The sequence below is a fragment of the Metarhizium acridum genome (assembly GCF_019434415.1).
Source record: "Metarhizium acridum strain ARSEF 324 chromosome Unknown scaffold_31, whole genome shotgun sequence".
In the NCBI taxonomy this organism is placed as follows: Eukaryota; Fungi; Ascomycota; class Sordariomycetes; order Hypocreales; family Clavicipitaceae; genus Metarhizium; species Metarhizium acridum.
Genome location: NW_027094018.1, coordinates 1,511,622 through 1,527,400, shown reverse-complemented (window position 1 = coordinate 1,527,400; position 15,779 = coordinate 1,511,622). Strand labels below are relative to the sequence as shown.

At 41.3% G+C, this 15,779-nt stretch overlaps 3 protein-coding genes across 5 annotated transcripts; 2 read left to right on the top strand and 1 right to left on the bottom strand.

The window, feature by feature from the left end:
• Positions 1 to 1,760: 1,760 nt before the first annotated feature.
• MTR3_1 (3'-5'-exoribonuclease) lies at positions 1,761 to 3,342 on the bottom strand (the record flags this gene model as incomplete). The annotated part of the gene is made up of 2 exons (XM_007817440.2): positions 1,761 to 3,172; positions 3,225 to 3,342. The coding sequence occupies 2 exons, from the start codon at positions 3,340 to 3,342 to the stop codon at positions 2,439 to 2,441; spliced, it is 852 nt and encodes a 283-aa protein (XP_007815631.1). The 3' UTR covers positions 1,761 to 2,438.
• A 1,952-nt stretch (positions 3,343 to 5,294) lies between these two features.
• Positions 5,295 to 7,654, top strand: ANP1_1 (Mannan polymerase II complex anp1 subunit). The gene is made up of 5 exons (XM_066118734.1): positions 5,295 to 5,726; positions 5,787 to 6,466; positions 6,543 to 6,862; positions 6,924 to 7,019; positions 7,077 to 7,654. The coding sequence occupies exons 1-5, from the start codon at positions 5,650 to 5,652 to the stop codon at positions 7,299 to 7,301; spliced, it is 1,398 nt and encodes a 465-aa protein (XP_065976255.1). The 5' UTR covers positions 5,295 to 5,649; the 3' UTR covers positions 7,302 to 7,654.
• Positions 7,655 to 9,981: 2,327 nt separating this feature from the next.
• On the top strand, positions 9,982 to 15,742 carry GEA2_1 (GDP/GTP exchange factor for ARF). Of its 3 annotated transcripts, XM_066118731.1 has the most exons (9): positions 9,982 to 10,195; positions 10,278 to 10,736; positions 10,788 to 13,324; positions 13,381 to 13,670; positions 13,723 to 14,065; positions 14,120 to 14,499; positions 14,564 to 14,670; positions 14,729 to 15,111; positions 15,170 to 15,742. In XM_066118731.1, exons 2-9 carry the CDS (start codon positions 10,292 to 10,294, stop codon positions 15,470 to 15,472), a joined length of 4,788 nt encoding a protein of 1,595 aa, XP_065976252.1. In that variant the 5' UTR covers positions 9,982 to 10,195; positions 10,278 to 10,291; the 3' UTR covers positions 15,473 to 15,742. The 3 variants fall into 3 exon arrangements, with proteins under 3 accessions (XP_065976252.1, XP_065976253.1, XP_065976254.1); XM_066118732.1 differs by having other exon boundaries at positions 10,278 to 13,324; XM_066118733.1 differs by having other exon boundaries at positions 9,982 to 10,736.
• Positions 15,743 to 15,779: the final 37 nt, after the last annotated feature.

Below are 15,779 nucleotides of genomic sequence, written 5' to 3'. Positions count from 1 at the left end.
ATTAATTTAAAACTACAATAAAGAGATAAACGAGTACTTAAGGAGAAGGTATTTCTATAATTAAATAATTTAAATCTCTATTAATTAATTTAAGTAATAGTTTTACTATTAAGAGTTATACTTTTAATAGCCTTATTATAATACTACTTAAAAGCTACTTTATAGCATTTAACCTAACTTACTTCCTAAGAAATAGACCTACTATGCCTTAGAACCTAAGCTACCGTTATATATAGTATAGTGTGTTTTTAGAAAATTACATAATCTAGTTTTTAAGCTTATAATAAGCTAAAAGGACCCACTTTTTTATGTGAGCTAATTAGCTATAATATTAGCTAATTTATGTATTTATTATTATAATTCAAGTATTTTATTAGATTTATTATTAATTATTTAAGCTTTTTTGAAAATGTAGTTTTCTTGTTAATGCTTTGGTTATAAGCCTTTACAAAATTAAAGCTTAGCTTTAATTGATTACGTAAAGCTTATATAGCTTATAATTTAACCCCTATAAGTTTAGTTATAAGTAACCTAATAAGAAAGTTAATAGCGCTTATTTATAGGAACTTTTTTACTAATAAAAGCTCTTTTTATTTATATTAATAGCTATTAATTATAATATAAGTTAAATAATAAGAGAGTAATAGCTTTTATAATAATAACCTTTATTAATAAGAGATTTTATTACGTTATAAGGTACTTTTAACTGTAATAGTCTAAGCTAATAGGCTATTATAATTTATAAGTGTTAATATAAATATCTAGGTAGCGCTTAACCCGTTAACTATTAGGCTAAAAGGGTCTAGTACGTATTAAACTAGCTGTATATAGTAATACAGCTAGAGCATTAATTGTAGTGTAGTTTTATAGTTTTATAGTTTTATAGTTTTTATAGTTTTTATAGTTTTAAATATAATAAATAATATTAAATCTAATAAAATACTTATAGAATTATAAGTTTTATAAATAACTAATATTAATATAAAATTATAAGCTAATATTAAAAAGTAAGTTCTTATATACTCTTATAAGCTTAAAACTTTAAAAACTATAAAATGTAGTTTTTATAGTATAATTATTAATATAGTATAATATGTTTTTAGAAAATTATATAATCTAGTTTTTAAGCTTATAATAAGCTAATAGAACCCACTTTTTATATAAGCTAATTAGTTATAATATTAGTTAATTTATGTATTTATTATTATAATTTAAGTATTTTATTAGACTTATTATTAATTATTTAAGCTTTTTGAAAAATTAAAAATGTAGTTTTCTTGTTAATGCTCTAGAACTTAAGGCTCCAATCGAGTATCTGCAGGGATATATATCTAATAAGAAGCTAAATTTAAAAAGATACATTTACTTACTAGGAAATTTTGTGATAATAAGTGTACTTAAAAAATTAGTGTCTTACAAGTTACTACATTTAACTCCATACAGTCCTAGCAGGCTTGATGGGTCGCCTTACGGTCACCCGCTATCAGCATGGGCATTGTGGGGGTCGTAACCCCACTGGAGCCTTAACACACCAGAGGGGATAGCGGTTTCAACGAGCTCGAATTCAACAAGCAGCTTCAAAGGCTCGAATCAACAGCTTCAGTGGGCTCGAATTTGATAGTATAAGCCCGCTGCAGGCAGCCCCCGGTAATGTCCCCGAAAGGCCCCTAAAAGGGATGAATCACAGGCTCTAGCTTTCCTCGCTTTGCCTATCCCAGGGTCTTGCTCGGTGACATCAGGGTATTTTACTTCCTATTTGATGGGAGAGCGCATGACATGGATAAAATATAAATAAACAACCTAGTAGGTAGAATGAAATAATGCAGGCGTTGGCTGCCTCAAACACGTATACGGTGTCAAATGATGAAGATACCTGGGTACGCAGCATACCACTGTTCAATCCGTGAGATGCGCCATGAACAGCTCCTTATCTCAGTTTTGGCCGAGGTCTAATCTCCCGTTTGATGTGTAGTAAAAGTTACAACTTATGCTAAAGGCGGCAAAAGGGCCCTACCACCCCTTGTTGCTGCTGTGTCAGCAATATGTGCGCCAACAGATGGGATTGTCAGCCAGCACCTGACAATAGACACAGACGACAAGACCCGTAGGTTCCACGCCGCCCGCCTCATTCTTGGAGAATTGACTACTATGGCTGCCTGTCATCGCCGGCCTTGAAAAAAGTATGTATGTCGGAGTATCAGAAGGTACATGTCCTGCCTACATCTTTATATGTCTGCTACCTTGCCATAGCTCGTCAGCAACCGCTTATAGCAACAAACAAACTACATGCATCGCAGCCAATCTACCCATTCCATACCTGAGGAGCGCCTTTTGTAATTCTGCGTATAGTGTTTCCCATTTTCGAGAATCGGCTCTCGTACTACTTGCCGGCGGTCTAACAGTCATCGAGGGCGTGGCCGCAAATAAGAAGCTTGAATTTAAGCTAACAGAGCCGCTTCATTAAGAGACACCGATATTGCTTTTCCGGCTCCCTTACTTGCAAGGACTGCCCTGCCAACCAAAGACCGGTATGTCGCAAGCTGAGAGCCACATAAAGACCCCTTATACCAAAGATTCGTAATTTCGTTTCGAGCTGGCAAATACGCCACACAACAGGCAGCTAAAATAGTCTTGTGCTCGGAGACAGCAGGGTCCACGACTAATTCTTGCTCTTTCCCAATGCCTTCGTCTTGCACAAGTGCGGCAACCCCCCCTGCAGCAACATCAACGCTATCGATTCCAGCATCGGCAATCGCGGCAGAAGCAACAGTGATGCATCCGCTGAGTATGGACATGGTGTTCCACTCCTGAAGGCCTTCATCGATGGTTGTCTGGCGAGTCACGTCACCTTCGACAATAGTTACAACCACCTCGACACCGCTTTTTGGCCAGCGATCCGCAATGACAGCACCGCGCAAGGCAGTTTCTAAATGGATACTCAGATCTCGCTCACTGGCATCTCTGAGATAGCCTCTACGCTGTCGTGTAGCAAAAGGCGCATATTTGACATGGGTTGATATAACCATATGCGGAGAGAATGGTGCTGATCGAGGAAGTGATCGAGGTCCATGTACGGTGCAGGTAAACTTCATGCCGAAGCCACTCCCAGTACTTTGATCTATTTCCAAGTAGGCTGAGCCAGATGCTGATGGTGTTACACCAGTCTTCAGGTCTGTTACATTAGTTAGATGTGACCAGATGAACGCGATCGGAGACTGCCTTACAAAATGGTCGGACATCATTATTGTTCCTGGTGCGAACTGGCTTGATTATTGAATCCTCATCGTAGACAGGAGGGTTAGTCGGACCTCCTGGTCCGTTAATTCGTCGCCGATCAGACATTGCTCGACAAGGTGTATTTACGTTTACAAGAGCTCTGTCGAGGGGCGCAAAAACCACCCAATCGTTATGCAAGTAATGGGGAGTGATATGAAATTAGTGGTGCGACTGATCCCACTTGTTTTGGCTTTTAAGGGTAACTCCATTTCCACAACTCTTTATTAAGGACCCGCAAGAATGGCCTTTGTTTTTTTTCTTCCCCGACAAACATCTTCACTGGACACTAAAGTATGGTGTCTGTAGCCCTGCAAACGATCATGGAAAATGGTGAGTCATTTGCTACCGATTCCTCCAGCTAAAAGCTTTTATTCTTCACGTACAACCCATATGAAGATATCACACACCACTGTTCTCGCGACTCCTGAGCGATTGAACAAGCATGCACTACCATCTGATGAAGTGTGTTGCCAAACAATGCGTGCAGCAAGTACTTGCCCGAAGATCTACTAACCGAAATTCTGCAGATACACCAAGGCGAGAATTGCTACATAAGTAGCTTAGAGATGTAATGTCACCGAGTAAGTTGATGAGAGTACAATCATAACCAAACCCTCCTTGCATGATGAGACACATTTTCATCCAGTTCTGCTACTGACTTGAGGTGATGACTCCTAAATACCATACCAAGATCTCTGATACCAACCAGCAATTCACCCCTGCGTGCTTCACTGATACTATCTTTGCATAACATGGCTAATTTGCGCATGAAGCGGCAGTGCATCGTCACTGTTTTCTTCAGGCTTGTTTAGGTCCAAAATTTCGCAAAACCGTTTCGCGCAACGAGACGCACCGTGCCGCCCGAAAGATAGAGGTACATTTGCCCCATTCTCTCTTTCTCCCTCTAGACTGCGTAGCACGGGCAGATGATGACACAAGTTCTATCCATTCAACTACCTCATCTTTGCCGAGTTATTCTCCCGCACTTGAGCTTCTCTGTCTGGGTCGTTATGAAAGTTGTGGAGTTGTCATTCGACATTATTTAACTTCAGTGCCTTTCCCTACTCGTGACCCGTTTTGGTTCGCTGTATGGAAGGGCCGGCGAAGATGACTGAGTAAACTGGCATGTCTGACTGATCCTCCCAAGAGCTGCTGTGTATCATTAGTATCCTGTTGGATGGCGGTTTCTAACTGGATGTTACAGTAGTCATTCCACGAAGCGAGTCACGTTGCAGAGTCGAGCTGCGGTACACAAGGCTGCAGCGTTAGCAAAGTGAGTCGTCAATATTCACATGACAGTCTAATCTTTTCGACGTGATCTTCGCAGTGGCTTTTCATCGCTGATGTCACTGTTTTCGGGCAGGGGTTTTAGTGGCGCAACCAAACGTAGGCGAAGTGACATGAGCTCCATTTGACGGGTAAACCCACAGGCTGGCTGGCTGGCTGTTGGATGAGAGGGACCATAAGTCTACCCCCGCCTGGTACGGGTTGTAGCAGCCAACCCAAAGAATTATAGCCGTAGTTCATTGTTCGTTACTCCGTACTGCAAGATCCTGTGTACTTTTGGTTCGTTGGCTCCGTGTTGCCGAGGCTCAAAGTACACGAACCAGAACGACCTGTATCTACTCGATCACTCTAGTGGTCAATGTAAGCATCCATTGGTGACGCCTGTTTTTACCAAGTATTGGCTTAACCCTGGCCAGTGATGTAGTTGAGGTTCGAAACCAGTGCTTCAATTATGTTTCGATGGTTTCAATCTATTTCAGCCTACACCCGTCTGCCGATGATTATAATGCAGAAGGCGTGACGGCTCACCAATGAGGCATTCAAGCCTCTGAGCAATTAGTTTGGCTATTCACTACTAGGTACTTTACTCCACACAGAGCATGTACCCACTTAAGAGGCCATCGAGTCTCTGTTCACGCTTTGGCGGATGTGACGTACCTGACGAGTACCTATTAGGTCAACTGGTACTCTAGCAGGCAGCAGGCCTCCCAGTTTGGGCACATTCATAGGCTGGCGGAGGTACTTCTTATTACTGGTGGTCTCCTGGCCCCGAGACACTGGCCCCTCTGTAATTGACCATGCGCAAGCAGTCCCCTTTGAAAACGCAGCTATGTTTTCCTCCACCCTCCACTTTTTAAAATTGCGGTTGCAACTATACTAATTACATGATTACATCGCTTGCATCACAACCAATATCCCAAGACGATCGCTTTCCTCCTTCTCTCCCATTCTCCTTTTCTACTCGACACAGGGAACAATTTCGCCCCTTGGTTCCGTCATTCTTCTGCGCGGCCTGTAGTAGGCAGTGCGGATCCGGGTTGTTCTTCCACATATCTGTCATCTTATGTCTTCCTCTCTGCCAACAAAATGATGCCACGGCATCAAGGAAGCGGGTTTTCCAACGGATATCCCAGAGGCAATACCTTTGACATATCTCCCCATAGGTACTTGCGTGGTTATTACCCAAGTATCATAGAGCCACCCAATCTAATGCAACCCTTCAGGTTTCAACCCCGTACTTCAACACCGGGGAACCGACGGCAGAGAAAATTCCTCATTCGAGCTGGCCTTGCAGTGCTTCTACTGCTTGTCATTAGTGTTTGGTTATGGCCCTCTAACCCAATCCTCTCTGTCGTATCTCTAGGCTTGTTGTCTGCGACGAACGATCTCGAGCTCGAAACCGTCCGATACTATGACCTCAGCAATGTCCAAGGTACTGCACGGGGCTGGGAACGCGAAGAACGCATCCTCTTGTGCGTCCCTTTGCGTGATGCAGAAGCGCATTTGGCAATGTTTTTTTCCCATTTGCGAAATTTCACGTACCCTCATCATTTGATCGACCTTGCCTTCTTGGTGTCGGACTCGAAAGATCGGACATTGCAGGTGCTTACCGACAATTTGGAACGAATTCAGGCCGATCCCGATCCTAAACAGCCTTATGGCGAAGTGTCCATTATTGAGAAAGATTTTGGTCAGAAGGTCAACCAAGATGTTGAAAGCCGACATGGATTCGCAGCACAAGCCAGTCGAAGAAAGCTAATGGCGCAGGCCAGAAATTGGCTTCTCAGTGCAGCTTTAAGACCATATCACTCTTGGGTTTATTGGCGAGATGTAGATGTAGAGACTGCACCATTCACCATACTCGAGGACCTTATGCGTCATAATAAAGACGTCATTGTGCCAAGTAAGTACTGCATCGTACTATTCTCACCCATTTACTATTCAATGTCTCAATAACCAACTGTTTTCGTTTCTTCTAGACGTCTGGCGACCCCTACCGGATTGGCTCGGTGGCGAACAACCATACGATTTGAACTCTTGGCAGGAGTCAGAGACTGCGTTAGCGCTCGCCGACACCTTGGACGAGGATGCTGTGATTGTGGAAGGCTACGCCGAGTACGCCACCTGGCGACCTCACTTGGCATATCTACGTGACCCTTATGGCGATCCAGATATGGAAATGGAGATCGACGGCGTTGGCGGTGTCAGCATTCTAGCCAAAGCCAAAGTCTTCCGAACCGGCGTCCACTTCCCGGCTTTCAGCTTTCAAAAGCATGCTGAAACAGAGGGCTTTGGAAAGGTCGGTATTTTGTCCCACCCTATACCTGTTCTGCGACGTATTTTGACCGGAGTTTGAGTAGATGGCCAAGAGACTGCAGTACTCTGTGGTAGGGTTGCCACACTACGTGATTTGGCATCTTTATGAACCTAGCGTAGACGACATTCGTCACATGGAGGTAAGTACCCGAGCAGTGGCCAACTACTGGTCGACGAGTTCTGACTTTTCGCAATAGGAGATGGAGCAAGAACGAATTGCTCGTGAGAACGAAGAGCAGGAGAAGAAACTTAAGGAGCAGAAATTGAAAGAAGAATTTGGTGATGCAAGTAGTCAGTGGGAGAAGGATAAGAAAGAATTGAGGAAGCAACAGCAACAGTCAAAGCGGTCCGGTGTAGGTTCTCCAGAATTACATCAAACTGAAGCTGCGGACACTGTGAAGGACTCCGGGGTCATTGCTTAAGATGTGTTATTATCATCATGTATCGGGGTTGGCGGTGGGACAGAGGCGTTGTATAACAGTGCCGTTATCTTCTCGGAATGGTATGATCCATTGGCGTTATGTAGGGAAACTATTTTTCATCATTCGATCGAGAGACGTTATTCCGATACTTCGAATCAGTACTTGGTAGACCTATTATTCTATCGCGATGCGACGCTGCTTGCCAAGTCTGCGAAATAGCAGAACCTATAGTTGTTGCCGTCCATGAATCATGGACTATGATTCCAATATTAGGGAGAATATAGCTAGCAGAGTATTAGAAGTAGTATAGTTTTATAGTTTTTAGTGAAATTTAATGTAATGTAATATAGTGTAATTTTATTATATTATATTACATTTTAAAAATTAATGTAATATATAATATTAATTAATTTATAAGCTATTATTAATTGATATGATTAATAAGCTAGAATAAAGTTAAATTTACTTATTAATATTAATATTAATAATATATAGTAGTATTTATACTTATAAGTTAAAGGAAATTAAATAAACTATTTAATTATAGCTATATTACTAGTATAAGAGAATAAATACACGCTTAAGTCTTTAATTTAATAAGTTTTACCTTTATAATTAATTTTATAAGGTCTTTTATTAATATTTTATTAAGTTATTTAATTAATTAAGTATAAGCTTATATTATATAATTAAATTATTTAAGTTATTTAATTACTTATTTACACTTATAATAAGGCAAAGCTTATAATATATTTATTTATTTATTTATTTGAGTACCCTAGAGCTATTATAAGCTATTCTAGTACTTCTATATATAGTTTAAGTGGGAAAACCCTTTATATAAAAAGAAAAAACCCCCTCGCTTTTATTTCGGGTTATCCCCGCCCCGCTATAACCTATAGTTATATAAAGCGTGTTCCAGATCGTGTAGGTTAAAGGTGCCTACTAGGCTAGCTATCCTAGTGGCGGTTCGTTGAAGCGTGTGTGGTAGAGGTCCGAGCTGAGTCCGGGGCTTATAATATATATAATTAAAATTATAAGTATTTTAAAAGCATTTAATTACTTTATTTAAATTAATTTATTACTTATTTAAGAATTTTATTAGCCTTAAAAAGTAAGTTATAAGAATTAAAAGATAATTAAATTATAATATTACGTATAAAGTTATTAATATATATATATATATTACATTTAAGCTAATAAAAATAATAGTTTTACTTAAGTAATATTTTTATTAAAAAAGAATTATTTAATCTCTTATAAAAGATACTTTTTAGCTATTATAAAAATAAATTTAAATAAGTATAAAAGCCTAATAATATTTACGTTTAAAAGAATATAAAAGAATTATAATTATAATAAAATAAATTAAAATTAAGAAAGAAATTATAAGTAAATTATAAAGATAATTTAAATTATTTAATTAAGTAAAAAGAAATTATAATAAAATAAAAATTATTATAATTAAGTTAAAAAGAAAAAGTTATTTTAAAGGTCTTTAATTAAAATAAGAATATATTTACTCTTTAAATATTAATAAACTTATAATTAAAAAAAAGACTTTTATTAAAATAACTTAAATTAATTAAAAAAGAATTAAAAAGAGAAAGAATTAATTAATTAATTAAAAGAATATAACGTTTCTTATAATATTCTTAATAATTATAATCTTATAATTAATTATAAGAAATAATGCTATAATATTTATTATTTTAATTTATAAGATTATCTTTATAATAAAATTATCTTTAAAAGAGATATAAAAGCTTATTCTTAAGTTAAATAAATTAAAATAAATAATTCTTAAATATAATTAATTAAATAATTAAAAAGAATTTAAAAGAAAAGATTTTACTTATTTATTTATTTATTTAAGTACCCTAGAGCTATTATAAGCTATTCTAGTACCTTTACATATAGTTTAAGTGGGAAAACCCTTTATATAAAAAGAAAAACCCCTTTACTTTTATTTTAGGTTATTCTTACCCTATTATAACCTATAATTATATAAAGCGTATTTTAAATTATATAGGTTAAAGGTGCTTACTAGGCTAGCTCTTTTTCACTTAAAATACATTTATAGGTATTTTTTAAATGTAATGTATTATATTTAAATATAATACACGAAAATATAATATAATATAAAATATAATATATAATACACTTGTATTTACTATATTTATAAGAGCTTTACGTATTATAAGCCTTAAATTATTATTGCTATTATTCGATTAGTAAGCTTATTTTATTTAAAGAAGAATATTAATTACCTTAATTAATAGAAATTAACGTAAAGCTATTATTAATATTTTTAATAAAGAATTTTTAAAAGATTTCACGTAAATCTTAATAATTAAGCCTTTTATAAGTATTAAAGTTACTCTTATTAGCTGAATATATTATAAGTAAGAATAAACGAAGATTTATATAAAATATTAGGTCTTTACTTAAATTTATATATTATATTTAATTAATTTAAGTCTAGCGCTTATATTATACTAAATTATGCGTCGAAATTAAGGTTAAAAGATTAACCCCAATTCCGGGAATCACACCCTCAAGCACAAACAGTAACCTGGGCTCCCCACAACCACCCAGAAGCAAGTGCAAGGCTGAAGGTTGGTTGGGACGAGAGGTGGGGGCTGGTCATTCGACACTCGGACTGGACAAGTGTACCAAGGTCAAGGGGACTAACGACATCGCACTCACAGCCTTGAGCTCCAATAACATCGTCCTGTTGTAAGGCAACTTGTCCAAGCTACCTAGGTCTGTCGTAACATACATCCACAACGACAAGCCAACATTGATTCGATTTAAACGAGAAAGTTATTGATATTGAACCTGTTCACATGTACTGCCGCCGCTCTGAACTCCACATATCGACGTAGGAGGAGGTAAGATAACAATGAGCCTCCTGGAAGAAGTACCAACTCCCAAAGTTATGAACAAAGCTGATGCTCAGCTCTAAAATACTAGACACGTTTATTAAGATGAGCCACGATGCTCCGTTGCCTGGTACAATGGATGGACAATCCGCCGCTGAACTAATAGATTCGCCTTCGCTACACCACGATGCTCCGAGGATGCAGTATCGCAACCGACCGGTGTCTGTCGCCGTTGACCCCATTTCACTGGTCATATCCGAATGTATATCAATAACTTCTGCAGTTCAAAAGCATGCTAGATCGCCGCACTCCTCAGTATCAGCGATTCTAGGTGGCAACCCGAATTTAATACAGTTTGGTACAGCCGGCCCTGTATTGAAAACTCGACAGAAAGCGTTGACTGCAAGCATTGGAGGTGCCGACAACGCCGACGACGCAACATCTGCAAACAACCGATGGGGTCTGCGTGGGCAGAAGGGAAAGAGCATGCAAGATAACCCCATGATTGCAGCCTTTGGCAAGCTTCGACACGAGATTGCGGCAGTCAAAGGTTTGGCCGACAACGTCAGAGATTGCACAAGCACTCATTAACTTCCTTCAGATGTTCGCACGTTTGATGCACCGTCGTTGCTAGCGCCTTTTCTCCTTGTTATCCAAGCCAAAGGGACTGCAGCTCCTATTACGATTCTCGCCCTCGGAGCCCTCAGAAAATTCTTGGCTTATGGTTTTGTCTGTTCTGACTCGCCTAGATTCGCACTTGCTATGCAATCTCTTTCTGCAGCTGTGACACATTGTCAATTTGATATCAGTGATTCATCTCAGGGCGAGGTGGTTCTTCTGATGATTCTTAATCTTATGGAAGACATGATGTCCGGTCCTGGTGGTCATATTTTAAGCGATGAAAGTGTCTGCGACATGATGGGTCGCGGTTTAGCGATTTGCTCTCAACCCAGGTTCTCAGCAGTGCTACGCAGAACAGCCGAGGCTGCTATGGTTCGCATGTGTCAAATTATATTTGAAGATGTCAAGCATCTTGAGCTGGAACCTGGCCAGGAGAATGACGGACTTGAGCAGCGTGTCCAGGAGGACTTGGCCAACTTGAGACTTGAAGAACCTGGTCAATCCGAGAATGAAGGAAGCGCCCCAAACTCCAAGGATTCGAACTCGCCTCGAAGAGATGCACTGACTGGTGATGATGATGAACATGGAGACGCGGCGCCTGCATCTCAGAGTGTCAAAGATACCTCAAGCGAACGAACTGAAGAAACGGAGTCTGTAGATCTCAAACCTTATTCCTTCCCCTCTGTTCGAGAACTTTTTCGAGTTCTTGTTAACTTCCTTGATCCGAATGATCGACAACACACAGACACAATGAGAGTGATGGCAATGCGAATTCTGCATGTAGCTTTGGAAGTTTCAGGGCCGTTCATTGCCCGACACCCGGCACTGGCGACGATTGCAGAGGATCGACTGTGCTGCTATCTCTTTCAACTCGTCAGATCTGACAACATGGCTGTACTACAGGAGTCATTGATTGTCACGGGTACATTGCTGGCTACATGCAGAGGGGTGCTGAAGTTACAACAAGAACTGTATTTATCCTACTTAGTTGCATGCTTGCACCCTACAGTCCAGATTCCGCGAGAGCCAGGCATTGATCCTTCACTGTACATTGGGATACCGGAGACACCAAAGCTTGTCAAACCTCCGCCCTCACAGGCTAGTAGTGGCCGCGCTACTCCAGTTTCCGTGAAGGATAGGCAGAAGCTTGGTTTAGAAGGAGGTGCTCGCAAGCCTGATGCAAGGCAAGCGATGGTCGAGACCATAGGTGTTCTGTCCCGAATGCCAACGTTTGTTGCCGAGCTGTTCGTGAACTACGACTGCGATGTGGATAGAGCGGATCTGTGCGAAGATATTATCGGTTTACTCTCGCGAAATGCGCTGCCTGATTCAGCAACATGGAGCACAACTAGTGTCCCGCCGCTATGCCTCGACGCCCTGCTTCGTTATATCCAATTTTTGGCCGAAAGACTGGAAGATGATCCGATTAATGCAGGGTTTCCACAACCATCGCATCTTCGGGAGCAGAGACGAAAGAAAAGAATCATTGTCAAAGGGACTAGCAAGTTCAATGAGAAACCGAAGCTGGGGCTTGGCTACTTGGAGGCTCAGGGAATCATATCCGATGCCAATAATCCTACGGAGGTGGCGAAATTCCTCAAGGGAACTTCACGGGTTTCTAAATCAGTCTTAGGTGACTATCTTTCGAAGAAGGGAAATGAAGCAATTCTGAAAGCGTTCCTAGATCTCTTCGACTTTTCTGGCAAGCGGGTAGATGAGGCACTGAGAGTTCTTCTAGAAACATTCAGGCTGCCTGGTGAAGCACCGCTTATCGCGTCAATAGTTGAATGCTTTTCGGAGAAGTATTGCGCGGACGACACGCCTAATGATGTAGCCAACAAAGACGCTGTGTTCATATTGAGTTACGCGATAATCATCTTGAATACCGACCAGCACAACCCAAATCTCAAATCCGCCAAAAGAATGACCTTTGAGGACTTTTCAAGAAATCTTCGTGGTACAAATGATGGAAAAGACTTCGCCGTAGAGTTTCTTCAAGCAATTTTTAACTCGATCAAGTCTGATGAAATCATCCTGCCTGACGAGCATGATAACAAGCATGCGTTCGACTACGCATGGAGGGAACTCTTACTGAAAACCGAAACGGTGGGAGATCTGGTTATCTGCAATACGAACATATACGATGCTGATATGTTTGCTGCTACATGGAAGCCAATTGTTTCAACCCTTTCGTATGTTTTCATGTCTGCGACTGACGATGCGGTTTTCGCTAGAATCGTCACTGGCTTCGATGAATGTGCCCGTATCGCAGCCAAGTACAAAAACTCTGATGCCCTGGACCAGATAATATACTGTCTCAGCCACATGAGTACACTTGCCACAGCCAATACTTTCAACACGTCCTTGAACACAGAGATTCAAGTTGGAGATGGGAGTGTGATGGTCAGTGAGCTAGCCGTCAAGCTTGGCCGGGACTTCCGTGCACAGCTAGCCACACTCGTTTTGTTTCGTGTGATTACTGGGAACGAGGCGCTGATTCAGCAAGGATGGAAGCAAGTAAGTCTCTTTCAGCAATGACGTGCAGCCGTATAATTTGGACTAACGTGGCGAAGGTTGTACAAATTTGGGTGAACCTTTTTGTCAACTCACTAATACCATCATTCGCCGCCGCGAGTAAATTCTCGTTAACGATACAGGGAATTCCTCTGCAAATGCCATCCCAGATCATAGACCGGGCCACGCGAACTGCTGAAACGGGGTTCTTCAGCGCTTTCACTTCTTACATATCCAGCTATGCGGCTGACGACCCCCCGGAGCCGTCAGAAGAGGAACTAGAGAGTACATTGTGCACTGTCGATTGCATTAAGTCGTGCAATATGGAGCAAATTTTTCAAAATATATTGTAAGTTACTATACTCCTTTATTGAAGTGTCCATATGCTCTGACATCAGCAGCAATCTCTCTGCTCCTATAGCCGCAGAACTGGTGCAGATGCTTCTTGAACAGATTCCTGAGGACGATCAAGCGGCAGTCATTACAGTCAAGCAAGATTCCACCGGGCCCGTGTCAGCAAATACTCAGGTTCAGGCTGCCGTGCAGCCAAAATATGATCCTAGCGTCGCTTACATCTTGGAATTTTGTACAATATTAGCCGTTCGGACCGATGAATGCATCAAGCTCATGGGCAAGACGGTGTTCGATGTCGTGCTGGGGTTGCTACGGGATCCCGCGCAGTGGCATCCTATTACCTTGTCCCGGGCAATATTCCACGCCCTATCCATTCTCAAGAGCAGTTATGTATGTTGATCCGCCATGTCGTTCCGTAGTTCCTTTGCTAAAGCCCTAGATCAGGACCATGACTTTGTCAAGGTACACTCCTTGCTCCATACGATTGCCAATTTGCCACAGCAAGTCATAGCAAAGTCTTCCGATACTACTCTGAGTGGGCTTGCCGCTTGCACAGAAGAGCCTGGTCCACTTCGGAGCGAAATTATGAAGTCTCCTGATTTTTGGGCTATTCTTCGCATTTTAGCAGGAAATCCGGACTGTGCTACGTCTGTACTTGCAATCTTGGAGAACGGTGCGACTGGGAATCCACCGGCTATTGTTGCAGACAACTATGAAGCTGCTATCGCTCTTTTAAACTTCTTTGCATCTGCTGCAGCTCCCACTGAGCCGTCTGAGTTGAATTCAGTACCAAGTCAGCGCAGATTACAGAAGCCTTTCAAACCGTAAGCATCTAGTCCCCAAATACACGGGACTCATTGCATCGACATCGTGCTAACCTAATAATAGTGACAGTCAAAGTGTTGAGAGAGGGTGCAGGGCCATTCTTACGTTGCAACACATGGCTGCTCGTGTCCCCAACCTGATGCAGCAATCGCGCCTCGAGACGAGTGAGGGTAGGCACCAGAACCTCCATTATGTGTATATGTTGTACCACAACTAACAAACTGCCAGCTTGGTCAGCATATTGGCTTCCAATTTTCCAAACACTAACAACACAATGTACCAATCCTTCTAGAGACATCCGGCAACTCGCATTCTCTGCCATGCAACGCTCGCTTCTGTCCCCAGAGGTAACGCTTACGGACGCAAAGGAATGGACGGCCATTTTCGGTAGGGTATTGTTCCCTTTGATACAAATACTTCTCAAGCCAGAAGTCTTTTCCTCAGACAGAGATGGCATGAGCGAGATGCGAGTGCAGTGCGCATCGCTTCTTTGCAAAGTTTTTTTGCAATACTTAGTACTGCTTTCTGGATGGGATGGGATGCTTGACCTGTGGGTTAAAATTATTGACATAATGGATCGTCTTATGAACAGTGGTCAAGGTGACAGCTTGGTGAGTTTATTACTCACTCGTTCCACTTAGGCCGTACTAGTGCTAATGAGATGTACAGGAGGAAGCAGTGAGAGAGAATTTGAAGAATGTCGTATTGTTCATGGCGAGCAGTGGGTATCTTGTCCCTCCATCACAAGATGCATCCAAACAGACGCTGTGGGACGAGACGTGGAAGCGGGTGGATCGCTTCCTACCAGAGTTGCGAAGCGACCTTGCCTCAGAGGACCTTGGAACCAGGTCCAGTACAGATAAGGTCCAAAGCGAGGGTGGAGATGGAGAGAATGAACAGGAGGAAACCACAGAGCAAGCTGATGAATTTGCTGATGGTGTGGGCGACGGAGAAAGTGACCAAAGAAAATGATAACACATAGCTATCCGCAGGCCACTGAGCCGCCGATATTACTCATATCACGAAGATTTTAGACTAGATCAAGACGCCCAATCAACCTAAGTGGCCGGTACACAACAAGGCTTCAAAGCCCTCCTACCTACCTAGGTGGCCTTAGGCGGTTCGTTATTCCCAACAGCTCGAACTGTGATACCGGGAAGAAGATGCACGGGCTTTGCTAGCCGGTTGATACCTATCAGTTTCAACATAACAAACGCCAGGGGGGCACAAATCGTAGTAACGTTTCCTCAAAGTGAGAGCTATTGTGAATTCAAATTGC

What these genes read in the sequence shown, in the direction of transcription:
- ANP1_1 (XM_066118734.1), top strand. Translation starts at nt 5,650, where the DNA reads ATGATGCCACGGCATCAAGGAAGCGGGTTTTCCAACGGATATCCCAGA. An exon ending in TTTGACATATCTCCCCATAG is followed by an intron (nt 5,727 to 5,786) that starts GTACTTGCGTGG and finishes GCAACCCTTCAG; the next exon opens with GTTTCAACCCCGTACTTCAA. An exon ending in AAACAGAGGGCTTTGGAAAG is followed by an intron (nt 6,863 to 6,923) that starts GTCGGTATTTTG and finishes GAGTTTGAGTAG; the next exon opens with ATGGCCAAGAGACTGCAGTA.
- GEA2_1 (XM_066118733.1), top strand. Translation starts at nt 10,256, where the DNA reads ATGCTCAGCTCTAAAATACTAGACACGTTTATTAAGATGAGCCACGAT. An exon ending in CCATTCTCAAGAGCAGTTAT is followed by an intron (nt 14,066 to 14,119) that starts GTATGTTGATCC and finishes GCCCTAGATCAG; the next exon opens with GACCATGACTTTGTCAAGGT. An exon ending in TTACAGAAGCCTTTCAAACC is followed by an intron (nt 14,500 to 14,563) that starts GTAAGCATCTAG and finishes ACCTAATAATAG; the next exon opens with TGACAGTCAAAGTGTTGAGA.